Source organism: Astyanax mexicanus, chromosome 16 (assembly GCF_023375975.1).
Source record: "Astyanax mexicanus isolate ESR-SI-001 chromosome 16, AstMex3_surface, whole genome shotgun sequence".
NCBI classification, from domain to species: domain Eukaryota; kingdom Metazoa; phylum Chordata; class Actinopteri; order Characiformes; family Acestrorhamphidae; genus Astyanax; species Astyanax mexicanus.
The window spans coordinates 28,903,181-28,916,691 of NC_064423.1; the positions used below are offsets into that span (position 1 = coordinate 28,903,181).

General features: G+C 36.6%; 1 protein-coding gene and 2 non-coding genes across 3 annotated transcripts; all 3 read left to right on the forward strand.

Moving 5' to 3' along the window:
* Positions 1-789: 789 nt before the first annotated feature.
* On the forward strand, positions 790-861 carry trnad-guc (transfer RNA aspartic acid (anticodon GUC)). Its single transcript has one exon. It is a non-coding gene; the product is annotated as a tRNA-Asp (tRNA).
* A 7,003-nt stretch (positions 862-7,864) lies between these two features.
* Positions 7,865-10,580, forward strand: LOC103021828 (ribonuclease P 21 subunit). Its single transcript, XM_007246154.4, has 5 exons — positions 7,865-8,390; positions 8,479-8,579; positions 9,250-9,329; positions 9,463-9,597; positions 10,028-10,580. Exons 1-5 carry the CDS (start codon positions 8,337-8,339, stop codon positions 10,117-10,119), a joined length of 462 nt encoding a protein of 153 aa, XP_007246216.1. The 5' UTR covers positions 7,865-8,336; the 3' UTR covers positions 10,120-10,580.
* A 1,552-nt stretch (positions 10,581-12,132) lies between these two features.
* On the forward strand, positions 12,133-12,205 carry trnar-acg (transfer RNA arginine (anticodon ACG)). The gene has a single exon. It is a non-coding gene; the product is annotated as a tRNA-Arg (tRNA).
* Positions 12,206-13,511: the final 1,306 nt, after the last annotated feature.

The window sequence follows — 13,511 nt, forward strand, 5'->3', positions numbered from 1 at the left end:
ACTCTTAATGTCATGCACGTCAAGTGATTTTGCTGTATCATTTTGGAGAAATTGGATACCAAACTTAGGAAAAATGTCTATTCGCTTTTGCATAAACCACATTTCAAAGTCCTATAAAAGCTGGTTTATAGGACTTTGAAATGTGGTTTATGCAAAACTCACCTACTGTCCTGCAGAGCTCTTTAACTGTACCGCGGAGGTTTTTAACTGTAAAAAGCTCCACAGGACAAGTAAAAAGCTCCACGGTACAGTTAAAAAGTTCTACAGGACAGTTAAAAAGCTTCGCAGGACAGTTAAAAAGCTCCACGGTACAGTTAAAAAGCTTCGCAGGACAGTTAAAAAGCTCCACGGTACAGTTAAAAAGCTTCGCAGGACAGTCGTTGAGCTTCTCAGGCCAGTTAAAGAGCTCCGCAGGACAGTAGGTGAGTGTCGCGGGACAGTACGTGAGTGTGTACTAGTTTCTGTTCCATTTTAAATCTCTGCAGGAGAATCGCGAGTCTCTGCTCCTCGGGGTGCGCTGGACACGCTGCTACAGTAAAACACGGATTAGACGCGCACTCCAGTTTTCGGTGTAGATAGCGCGACCGAGCATTTTCTAAGTGCAGATGGGGTGACCGCGGTTTATTTTTTTTCTGTTTTTTTTTTAATGCTTTATTTTAAAGCAATCCTTTCAATGACTAAAACGCCAATCCTGGTGAAGTGTTTCATACAGTGAATTTTCTTGTTCCTTTTGAACGTTTTCACTTGTACTGCAGCTTTGTATAGCCTACTGGCAAACGTCGTGACCACTCCTCGTTAGTATAGTGGTAAGTATCCCCGCCTGTCACGCGGGAGACCGGGGTTCGATTCCCCGACGGGGAGAGCAAAATTTTCTTTTCTTTTTTCCTCCTAAACTCTGCGGGGACTGTTTTATAAAATTATTTCTTAGATGAACCAAAGCTTGAAAGCTGTTTTAATGTTGCACTGTTTTAATGAAAACCTATTTTATGTAACTAAAGTAGCTTAATTTCAGTAAAACAATAGTGTTTACACCTAATATTTAATCTTGGGCCGGGGTTTTGCAAAGAGATTGTCTTCTAGTTTATTGCTTATCTTTTAGTTTATTCATTACTATAGCTGCTTTATCTAAAAAAAATGTAAAGAAGACTAAATGACAGAATAAACAATAAGGTTGACAGTTGTCCACAGTTTGCACAGGATAATTGACTTTTGGATGGTTTTAATGTTGGTTAAATATGCTTTTTTTTTTTTTATACAATTAATGACTGTCCCTGTTTTTGTGCTTGGTATTATGGACTCAAAAGCTGTGACTCTCAAATTGAAAAGAAAACTTATTTTGTGTACCTAAAGTAGCTTATTAAAGTACATCTAATGTATCATCTCTCGCCAGGGTTTGTCATTTAGTTGTCTGTAAAGCTATTGTAAGATGACGATTTTCCTGGGGTGGTCAAGGGTTTTGTGACAGTTTGGCCGGTTAGCTCAGTTGGTTAGAGCGTGGTGCTAATAACGCCAAGGTCGCGGGTTCGATCCCCGTACGGGCCAGTAAACTTTTATGTACTTACTGTGAGGAAAATAAGTATTTAAACACCCTGTGACTTTGCAAGTTCTCCCACTTAGAAATCATGGAGGGTTCTGACATTTTCATCTTGGGTGCATGTCCACTGTGTGAGACACAATATCTCATAAAAAAAAATGTAGAAACCACATTTTTTTTTTTTTTTTTTTTTTTTTTTATGAGACATAAGTGGACATGCACCTAAGATGAAACACCTGTTTATGACCTCAAACAGGTGCTTCTATTTTAGAATAATAAGTGGAGTGGAGATGGACTTTTAAGAGGAGGAAAACAGGTCTTTGAGGGACAGATTTTTTGTTTATTATGATTGTCTTTCACAGGTCTCTGCAATATTTTCAATGCCACATTGTTGGCCATGGCTGTAAGTAGGACAGCACTATAAATCTGAATCAAGTGGTTTGTGGTTATACTTTTCTCTGAAATGACCCATTTAACACAGACTTGGCCGGTTAGCTCAGTTGGTTAGAGCGTGGTGCTAATAACGCCAAGGTCGCGGGTTCGATCCCCGTACGGGCCACTAGCCTCCCCCCACCCCAAATAAACACAACTACCTTTAGATTCTATGCAAGTGGAGTTTATCACACTCATCTATATGCACACACGAATTAATCATACCCTGAATATCTAAATTATAAAAATTAAAATTAGTTAACCACTGTACCATTATGTATGCAACATACACATAACAAAACATAAAGAGCCAGATTGGGGTTTGCTAGAACTTGAAGGCAGTAATTTTGTGGTTTGCCTTTTCAGTAACACCTAGTAAGTAAGTTAAGTGTCTCTTCATACTTTTTTGACAAAGTGCTGTTAGTTTATTATTTAATTTACACTCACTAAATGTGTCGGTCCACAGGCCTGCAGCTACTTTACAGTTTTTTTTTATCTGATCTCACACCTGCTTCAACTGTTCATTGCATTGTAATGTAAGGCACCAGTGCTCCAAGAGCTGGGGGTATTTTATTTTACTAGATTACGTGATCTATAAATAGTATATGAGCTGTAAATCAGGCCTTTTCAACAGGATGGATAATGATTAACCTTAGCAATGGACTGTATTGGTACATGGCCAGTTGAACACTCACTCCTCGTTAGTATAGTAGTGAGTATCCCCGCCTGTCACGCGGGAGACCGGGATTCAATTCCCCGACGGGAGAATGCCTTTTAGTTTATTGCTTGCTTTATAAAGCTGGTTCATCTAAAAAAATGTGAAGAAAACTTGCTACATGTCCATTAACTTGTTTTATGAGTAACGTGGTTGGACTGTTTAAAATACTGGTAGGAAACAATATCAAAATTCTAAATATGTTATACGGGTGTTTAACAATCTGTGTATGCCCCCGACTGTGTGCTTGGTATTATGAACTCTAAAACTGTCAATCTCAAACTGTGAAGAATTATTTTATGTAAAACTTAATTAGCTTTAGTTAAGTAAAAATTATGTTTACACCTAATATTTAGAGACAGTTTTACAATCTGTGTTGTTCCAATGCAAACAATAGATACATATGAACATGTATCCTAAAAATTTTGTAATGCAAAAATGTTCTGCAATGTTTTTTGCAGGGGTCCGACACTGTTTGGCCATGACTGTAAGTAGAACAGCACTGTAAAAACTGAATCAAGACACTGTATTGTATTTATTTTTTCCTGAAGTTGCCTTTCCTTGTGGACACTTTGGCCGGTTAGCTCAGTTGGTTAGAGCGTGGTGCTAATAACGCCAAGGTCGCGGGTTCGATCCCCGTACGGGCCAGTAGCCTTTTACCCCTCATTTCAGACACACACAACTACCTTTAGTTTCTATGTACTTGATGTTTATCATACTCATCTGTAAGCACACAAGTTTTAATCATACCCAAAATAGAGAAAAAGAGCCAGACTGAAGTATTATAGAACTTGAAAGCAGTAAATTCATAGTCTGCCTTTTTAGTAACACCTAGCAAGTTTAGAGTACCTTTATACATTTTTTTTGACAAAGTGTTGTTATTTTATTATTTAGTTAAATTACACTTACTAAATATGTCTGTCCACAGGCCTGCAGCTACTTTACTGTTAGTCTCATCTGATCTCACACCTGCATGGCAACAGTGCACCATGAGCAGGGGGTATTTTATGTTATTAGGTTTTGTGATCTAAAAACAGTAAATGAGCTGAAGAAAACTTGCTGTATGTCCATTAACTTGTTTTATGAGTAAAGCAATAATGTTGGCATTGTCCAACAGGTTGCACTGGTTACTTTTTGGACTGTTTTAATACTGGTAGAGGACAATAACAAAATTCCAAATATTAACAATCATTAAATGCCTCTGACGGTGTGCTTGGTATTATGAACTCTATAGCTGTCAGTCTCAAACTGTGAAATAAACTTATTTTATGCTAAACTTAATTAGCTTTAAGTAAAAAAAAAGTATGTACACCTAATATTTAGAGACTATTTTATAATTGGTGCTGTTACAATGCAAATAACAGATACACATGAACATGTATCTTTAAGCTTTTGTAATTGGAACAATGTTCTGCAATGTTTCTGCAGGGCTCCCACATTGTTTGGCCATGGCTGTAAGTAGGACAGCATTGTAAAACTGAATCGAGTTACTGTATTGCAGTTATATTCTTTCCTGTAGTTGCCTTTTTTTTTTTTTACAAGCAGCTTGGCCGGTTAGCTCAGTTGGTTAGAGCGTGGTGCTAATAACGCCAAGGTCGCGGGTTCGATCCCCGTACGGGCCAGCAGCTTTTTCCCCTCTCGTCTGAAACACACACAGCTATATGGTTGGATTCAAAATTTCAAATATGTTTTACGGTTGTTTAACAATCAGTGGATGCCCCTGACTGTGTGCTTGGTATTATGAACTCTAAAGCTGTCAATCTCTGTAGAAGAAAACTTATTTTATGTAAAACTTAATTAGCTTTAAATAAAATTATGTTTACATACTTAAATACTATTTTAGAATTGGTGTTGTTATAATGCAAACAATAGATACATATGAACTGAATCAAGTCACCGTATTGCAGTTATTTTTTTTTCCTGAAGTTGCCCTTTCCATGTAGACAGTTTGGCCGGTTAGCTCAGTTGGTTAGAGCGTGGTGCTAATAACGCCAAGGTCGCGGGTTCGATCCCCGTACGGGCCAGCAGCCTTTTACCCCCTCACGCCAAACACACACAACTACCGTTGGATTAAATGTAAGTGAAGTCATTTTAGAGTATCTTTTATACATTTTTTGACAGTGTTATTGTATTTATTTTTTGTTTTTTTAATTACACTTACTAAATGTGTCTGTCAACAGGCCTGCAGCAAATTTAATGTTCTCATGCCTGCTTTAACTGTACATTGAGTTGCAATGCAAGGCAGCAGTTCTCCAAGAGCAGGTGGTATTTTATGTTATTAGGTTACATGATCTAAAAATAGTAAATCAGCTGTAAATCAGGCTTTCTCAGCAGGAGGGAAATGTGATTAATCTTGGTGATAGACTGTACGGGTACATGGCAAGTTGAACTCTCATTCCTCGTTAGTATAGTGGTGAGTATCCCCACTTGTCATGTGGGAGACTGGGGTTCAATTCCCCGACAGGGAGAATTCCTTTTAGTTTATTGCTTGCTTTATAAAGGTGTTTTTTCTAAATAAATGTAAAGAAAACTTTCTATATGTCAATGAACTTTTATGAGTAAAGCAATACTGTTTGCATTATTGTATCATTGTAATAAGGGTTGTTTAACAATCAGTGGATGCCCCTGACTGTGTGCTTGGTATTATGAGCTTTAAAGCTGTCAATCTCAAACTAAAGAATACCTATTTTATGTAAAACTTAATTAGCTTTAAGTAAGTAAAAAAGGTTTACACCTAATATTTAGAGACTATTTTATAATCTGAGTTGTTACATTGCAAACAATAGATACATATGAACATGTATTTTAAAGCTTTTGTAATTGCAAAAATGTTTTTCAATGTTTTCTGCAGGGGTCTCACATTGTTTGGCCATTATTGTAAGTAGGACATTACTGTAAAAACGAAATCAGGTCACTGTATTGCATTTTTTCCTAGAATTGCCTTTTCCGTGCAGACAGCTTGGCCGGGTAGCTCAGTTGGTTAGAGCGTGGTGCTAATAACGCCAAGGTCGCGGGTTCGATCCCCGTACGGGCCAGCACCCTTTTACCTCCTCACCAAAAACACACACAACTACCTTTGGATTCTTTGTAAGTAAAGTTTAGATACAGGTTGATGGGCCATGTGTGTCTTTGCTGCAGTTGAAAAATATAAAGGAGAACATTCTTTAGTGTCCTATGTTTTGACCCTGACCTGCATACTGCTGAGAAGCTTCCACGCGACTGGAGCGGATGCTTAAAAAAACATTCTTGGCCTACAGTGTGTGTACGGGACCTTCAGGTAGGCCTATGTGTCAAGTCAAAAGTCGACATCTATCATCAAAAATAGACTGAAATTTTAAGAATATGGAGAAATGCAAGAAGGGAATGTATGGTGTCAACAGAAAAAACAATTGTGTGTACACCTGTATGTACTATTTAGACTAAAGTTTTGGGGCACCTACAGAGAGTTTCTCATTACATAACATTTTAAATCTGTGAGCAGTAAATTGGTGTTCCCTTTGTAGTTATACCTAGTGTTAATTAATGAGCACAGCTAAATGTTACTTGATGCAAATTTGGCCGAACTTCCTCCCATAATTTATACTTATTACAGAGTCTGTTGACATGTGAGTTCAGAAGGTAGATTACTTTTTAATTTGTTGAAAACGTTCATGGTATGTCTTCGAAAAGGGGGCAGGTGATGCAGTAATTTATTATTATTTCTTAATTATTGTGCATTCCTTATTTCATGTAATGGGGAGCAATTGGCTTTTATTTTATTGTTCCTTTTCACATTAAATACTGCAGCCTCTGTTATCTGTTGCACCATTCAAGGTGGAACTGGAAAGTTAGTTGAACTGTTTTTACCATTACTATAAAACATTGAAATTACACTGTAGTAATATAATGGTTATCATTACGAGGAAAATACTCAAATTTGTGGGTTTCTTTGGTCGATTGTGCCACTATCTTGCTATCTATAGTATATCCTAGTATATCACAATAATGACTCATTGAAGCAATGTACTTAATAATGAAAAAAATATGTTTTATTTATATGGTGGAAATGGGATTCCATACTTAGTTTGTTAATTCCACACCAACCTGTTGCTCTGGTGGCTGATTGCAGCACCACGCTGAAATTTAGAGAGCTCTAGACTCGCCCATTCTTTCTATAATGTTTGTAAGGCATGCTGCATGATGACGCTTCATTATGTGCAACTGTGTTCCAATACTTCTGTCCATGTAGAGAAGATTCATGAAGATTGATAGGGATTTTTTGTTTTTTGAGGTGAAGTGACAAATAGAAGTGTCACAGTTTGGCCGGTTAGCTCAGTTGGTTAGAGCGTGGTGCTAATAACGCCAAGGTCGCGGGTTCGATCCCCGTACGGGCCATCATTGTTTTACCTCTCGGGGACACTGCACTTATCTGTGAATTAACGTTTGATTATAATAAACACGAGTTCGGTTGTTTAGCTAAAAATTCATCGTTCTCTTTTGAATATAGGATTTTAATAACCAGATGGCAGCATACACAAAAATGTCGAGGACTGAAATCTAACGCTATAAAGTTTCCACGTGAATTTTAGTAACGTTAACCTATATTGGTGTGTATTAAGTGCTTAACCCATTAGACCCTGTATAAACACCCACACCTATAAGAACCCAGACTCATTTCTATACATTGACACCAATTTCAAAATGAAAAAAGATACATTCAGTGAGCAGCTCATTTATGTTTTTCTTATTGTGGGCACATGACTAAATATTTAAAGAAAAAATCACAAAGTAACATAAAATGACAACTATTTCATAAATATTAACATTTTGTTATAGAAATAAGGTCAGAACAAAGAATTTGAATGATTGGAACATACACGTAGAAGCAAATAATACATAATCCAGTTTAGTTTAATCACTTGTGTATCCTGTAAATAAGATGAACAGATTCACACACTGTTCTTATGTCAATAAAGAACTTAATGACTCAAAATAAAGGGCAGAGTGCTGCAAAGAACTTTACAAAGCTTTTAAATGGTCTTTGACACACATTTATGTCATTATGGGTTTTTTTGGGTTAAGTTCTTTACTCTCTACAGAAATAGCATCTGGCCTACAACATAACCCTGTGGAGAGCCACACAATATGCTAAACCAATTACAATGCTCCCAAATAATTCACTATTTTTTAAGTGCTGAATAATTTATCTATAGGGATCAAGGGTATGCTATATACTCACCATAGATTACTTCACAGTTTTCCTCTGTCTCAAGCTTCCTGAAATATCTCGGTAGGAATCCTGTACTGACTTAGCTAGCTCGCAGATTGCAACAGCAAGCTAACTCTAAACAATCTGTAAAGTTTTGGAGAAAAATGTGTTGGAAAAAAGAGAGGACCTGTGTTTTTTGTAGGCTGTGCCTGGAGGGTTTATATGATTTATATCAAGGGTTTGCACAGCGTCTAGAAGTTTCAGAAGCACTGCTTTAACCAAGAAGAATCTTACCGCTCCACTGCTAGTTCCCACAGAAAGGTGGCGATGTGCGACTAATTGCTGCTGTCTGCCAGAAACAACGAGGAAAAGGAGAGTAAACACAAGCGTGAGTGTACGTATGTCGAGTTTGGTCTAAAACTCTCCCAGTAAGGATTATTAAGGCTCTAGAATATAGTGTTGGACACATGGCGGGAATAAAAGATAAAGAGGCTTTCCAGAGGCTGAACTTCCTCTATCAAGTAAGTAACCTGATGAGAAAACTCAACTTTCTTAAGCTAAATAGCTAAATTAAATAACTAATCTCGTTTTTCCACATTTGAAATACAGGCTGCTCACTGTGTTTTAGCCCAAAACCCAGAAAATATTGAACTGGCGAGGTTCTACTGCTTCACCCAAAAAACAATAGCCAGACGACTGGTGCTGAGACAGTGAGTATCAGTCACTTCTACACACAGTTTAATTTAATGGAGGTAATGCAGGTAATGATTTTAACCCAGAGGAGCCCACGGTGACATGTTACAAACCCTTAAAAAGTTGTGTAGAGTTCCTTCATTTTAATTCAGTAAGTCTCTAAGTGACACAGACTGAACATCCTGAGAGCATCACAACATAACACTGTTTGAATCTGTGTAGTTCATCCATCTGACTATATTTATAGAATGTAGGAATGTTGGGTTAGTGCTTGAGATAAAACTAGCTCCTTCTTTGGCTTCTACTGCTTTTTTCAATCATTTTAACAATTCAAATACTTTAATAATAAATATTTGTTCTGCTCTTTATTACATCATGATTGTGACCCAAATTTTTACAGTCATATGGCAAAAATAGTAAGAAAAATCCATGAATGCGAATTTATCTCCTCTCTTATGGGTTAATAAACTGACTATAAAGATACTCTGATGGTCCACTGGATAGGCTGTTCTTGCTGGTTGAACAGGTAAAACACATCAAAACAACCTATGTTGTTCAATAGCTAGACTGGGAATTACTTAAATTAACCAGCTAAGCAAAAATTCTCCCAGGGTTGTTTATTGTAAAACAGTAATTCATTGGAAACTCTTGTGATGCTTGTATAAGATGTACTGTGCCTTCTTACAGAGATCCCTCAGTGAAAAGAACCTTATGTAAGAGATGCTGCTCTCTACTGATTCCTGGAGTTACATCAACTGCCAGACAGAGTATGTTCTGCTCCTCTCCTTTCTGCTGATCCCGGCAGTGATTTATCTCAAGTTTTTTTGTAATGTATAAAAAAATAATGGGTTGGTTTGATAAAATATACCTACATGGATTTGTCTCATCTGAACATATCAGGGAGTCGCAGAAGGCAGTGTGTGACTGTTATACGATGCCTAAGCTGTGGACTGAGCAGAAAGTTTCCAAACAATCCAAAACATCAGCTGTGGGTGGACCAGCCAGAGGCACAGCTAGAAAATCAGCCTCAGACAGGTAAGAATGATGACTCGTCATGATTTATTTCTTTTTAGTAAGCTTAAACAAATAGATGAAATTATTCAATAAACGCTCCTGAAATGTTGCCATATTTTACATTTTCTGGTAGATAGATAGAAATATTTACCTACATACTACCATGTTTATTTATTTATTTTATTTTAAGTACAGTACACTGTAAGTTATATAATGATTATATAATGATGACAAAATCCTGCATTTACCAACCATGGTTATGCATGGGGCACAGCCAGTTCCTTCCCCTGTGCTCTACTGTCTCTCTCTCTCTCTCTCTCACTTATCTTTTAACTACATGAGAATGACAAGATCCTACACCTAACACTGTTTGGTATTTGACAAAATATGTTGTATTTTGTACCTCTACACAGTTTCATATATTTGTCTTTGTTGTATTGTGTGCCCACAGAAACACAGAATCAGTCATCCAAAACTGCAGTCCAGGGTGATACATCTAAATCCAGCAGTGCTGCCCCATCAACACACAACCCTTCCTCATAACTTCCCAGAATCCCTGAACCTCTTCAATATCTGATTTACCACTTCAGACTGTTTATTTCTAATGATGAGGATTATGCTGGTGCTATGATCCACGTCCTCTGCATGTTGTTAAAATTGCAAGACCACTGTGTGACATTTGATTACCTGTCTGTCCAGATGAAAAATGTTCATGCACTGGACACAGGCTCTAAATGATTGCTGTGTTCTTTTGCGTAGAATCTTTACAATCGTTGCTTAATTTATTTTCATGTCCACATTAAAAAGTAGTTTATATGACAAATTCACAGTCTGTACTAAATCCTGGACCACCGTATATATATTTATTGGTTGTGAAGCTTACTATTAATACAATGTTGGGTAGAAGATTGAGTGGCATTGTTTGTTAGAAGTTAGATTTGCCTGGTAAAATAAAGGTTTAAATTAAAAAAAAAAGAAGAAGTGGCCTAACATCATAAAGCATTGTTTGGTGTATGTTTGTTTACATTGAACATTCAGAAGTTAGATCACAACACAAAGTACATAATTTTTACTGCAGTTTTTTTTTTTTCACTTTTAAAAAACTTTACAAAGAAACTTGGTGACAAAAGATTTCATGATCTGGAATGGAAAGATGTTAAGACAGTCTCTGGTATTTGTTTAATAGAAGAGCAGGGGTGCCTTTATTTAGTTCTTTTTTTAAAACATGTTTTTAGTAAAGAGCTAAAGAGCATTTCCCCTGTAGAGGAACAAGGCTAAGATCTTGCCTAACAATATGAGGTTGTATAATTATAAAAAGGTTTTAGATCACAATTCATGTCGTTTATGGTTTTATATTTGTTAAGAGTTTAATTCAAAAGTTTTAGAATTAGAATTGCATGTCTCCCAACACATGTATGCTCAGTTCCTTGTCAGTCACATGCAAATGTAATTATAAATCATTTAGATTAGTGAGACATTTCATCAAAATCAAGTGATAACATATGTCAAAATGTCCTAATAAGATGAGCAATGAATTTACTCTGTAGATCTTTATTACTAGTACACAATTTATAGCTGATACCTGTAATTAAGAGTTTATACAAGTTAAAACTACATTACAGTGATCTTGCATAGGAGTTTTACTGGTAAAATGTAATACTTCAGACATTTCAAAGCTGATGTCTGAAATGTACAATGGCCCTAAGGGCGCATCATGTAAAAAATAATAATGTGTGGCCACGATATAAGGCGTGGGAACAAGATCCTAATTAGATAATTAAGTGGTGGCGATGACTTAAATGTCCACATCTTAAAAATGTGTCCCCAGGCTGGTCTGTTTCGCACGCTTTAATAAGTTGTGGCCAACCCCCTTTTGGTTTTTCACCTTAAGGGCTCGGAGTGTTTTATATATATATATATATATATATATATATATATATATATATATATATATATATATATATATATATATATATATTATTTTTTTTTTTTCAACACTCATTTGTTTATCAGTGAGTTACGCTATCACTACTTGTTATTTTAGGCTAAAACTATTAAAACAATTGTAGCTAGTAACTTATATGTTTGCCTGATTGTGCAAACGTAAGTAACAGACTTAAAATTCATGACATAAGTAGTAGTTAGCTAGTTTGATTCAGGAGCACAGGAACAGCTTGTAAAACTAGTAGCTAACACAATAATTTGGTACTACACTATTAAAATGTCACAAGAAATTGGTTCATTGTATTTAAACTGTAAGGTTGCTCAATCTAACGTTACCTACTAACCTAGACTAGCTGTAGTTCAGCTGCTGGTGAAACAGTCGCAACACTAGCTGATGAAACGAACTGAACATACTTACGTTTGACGTTAACTACCTAAAATATCTGTGAAAAACACCTCACGACGGCAGTTCAGACATATTAACAACTAACGTGAAGTTTACTAAAACAAATAAATACAACGTGATTAAGTTTAGCAATGTGTTTAATATATGGTGTTTCTCGAATGTACAACGTAGATTCATGAACCAGTGTGTCGATGCAGTAGCTTCATGGGCCAGTGGCGCAATGGATAACGCGTCTGACTACGGATCAGAAGATTCTAGGTTCGACTCCTGGCTGGCTCGATTTTTTTTTTTTTTGAGAAAGGTTTTAGTTTTATTTAATTGTGATTGGTGGGGTACTGTATGGGCAGTACTTTGTCCTGAACCATTTTAACTTGTTAACTTTGTCTTCTTGCATGAGGAAGACTTGAATGTGGTCGGACCTTGTATGGGCGGGGCTGGGGTCTTCTGCATTGGGATTGGTTGGATTTTCTTCATGCAGATTGGTTGGAAGTTCTGTGGGCGGGGCTAGAACTTGTTCATTGGTTCCATCAGACAGGGCATGTTTCGTCCAGAACAGAGCCGTAGAAAGATGTCTCTATGGCTCTGGTCCAGAAGGGACGCTTAATACTGTATGGGCGGGGTTTAATTTTATTAAATTTTATTGTTTGGATCTTAGATCTTGTGTGGACCGGGATGGATTCTCTCCACTGGGATTGGTTGGATCATACAGCTCCGGCAAAAAATTAGGAGTCCACTTCACGTTCTGAATCAGTTTCTCTGATTTTGCTATTTATATGTATATGTTTGAGTAAAATAAACGTTTTTTATTCTATAAACTACGGACAACAATTCTTCCAAATTCCAAATAAAAATATTGTCAAATTGAGCACCTATTTACAAAAAATGAGAAATAGCTGAAATAACAAAAAAAAAGAAACTTTCAGACCTCGAATAATGCAAAGAAAACAAGTTCATATTCATAAAGTTTTAAGAATTCAGAAATCAATATTTGGTGGAGTAAACCTGTTTTTCACCAGTCTTACTGCTTTTAGCTGCAGTTCAGCTTGGTCTGATGGCTTGTGATCATCCATCTTCCTCTTGATTATATAAGAGGTTTTCAATTTGGTAAAATCAAAGAAACTTTTCAGTGATCTCTTTTTTTCCAGAGCTGTATATGGGCAGGGCTTGTTTTGCCCAAAGGGACTTCATCCATTAAGACTTTTTGTACATTGCATAGTTGGGGTTTGATTTTATACATTGAGACTATTTGACTATTTTATGTCTTTTATGGGCAGGTTTTTATCTATTGAAGTTTGATATTGAAAAAATTACACAATCTTGTGCAAAGTAACAAACAAGACAAGAGCCATAGCTGCAGAGGACTTTTATCCTTCAGGATCTGCTTCCTCTGACACATTATACAGCAAGGTTCTTAGTTGTTGGTGAAGCAGCACATGACTTCTCCCCACGTTCCAACACTGCATAACCCAAGTTATGTTTGTGTAAAATCCTGTAATATGACGCTACAGCACCAGTCAACCTACTTTGTCCACCAACTCCATGCTTTTTTTACACTGACAGAGGCTGTAGTGTGATAGGTAAGAGT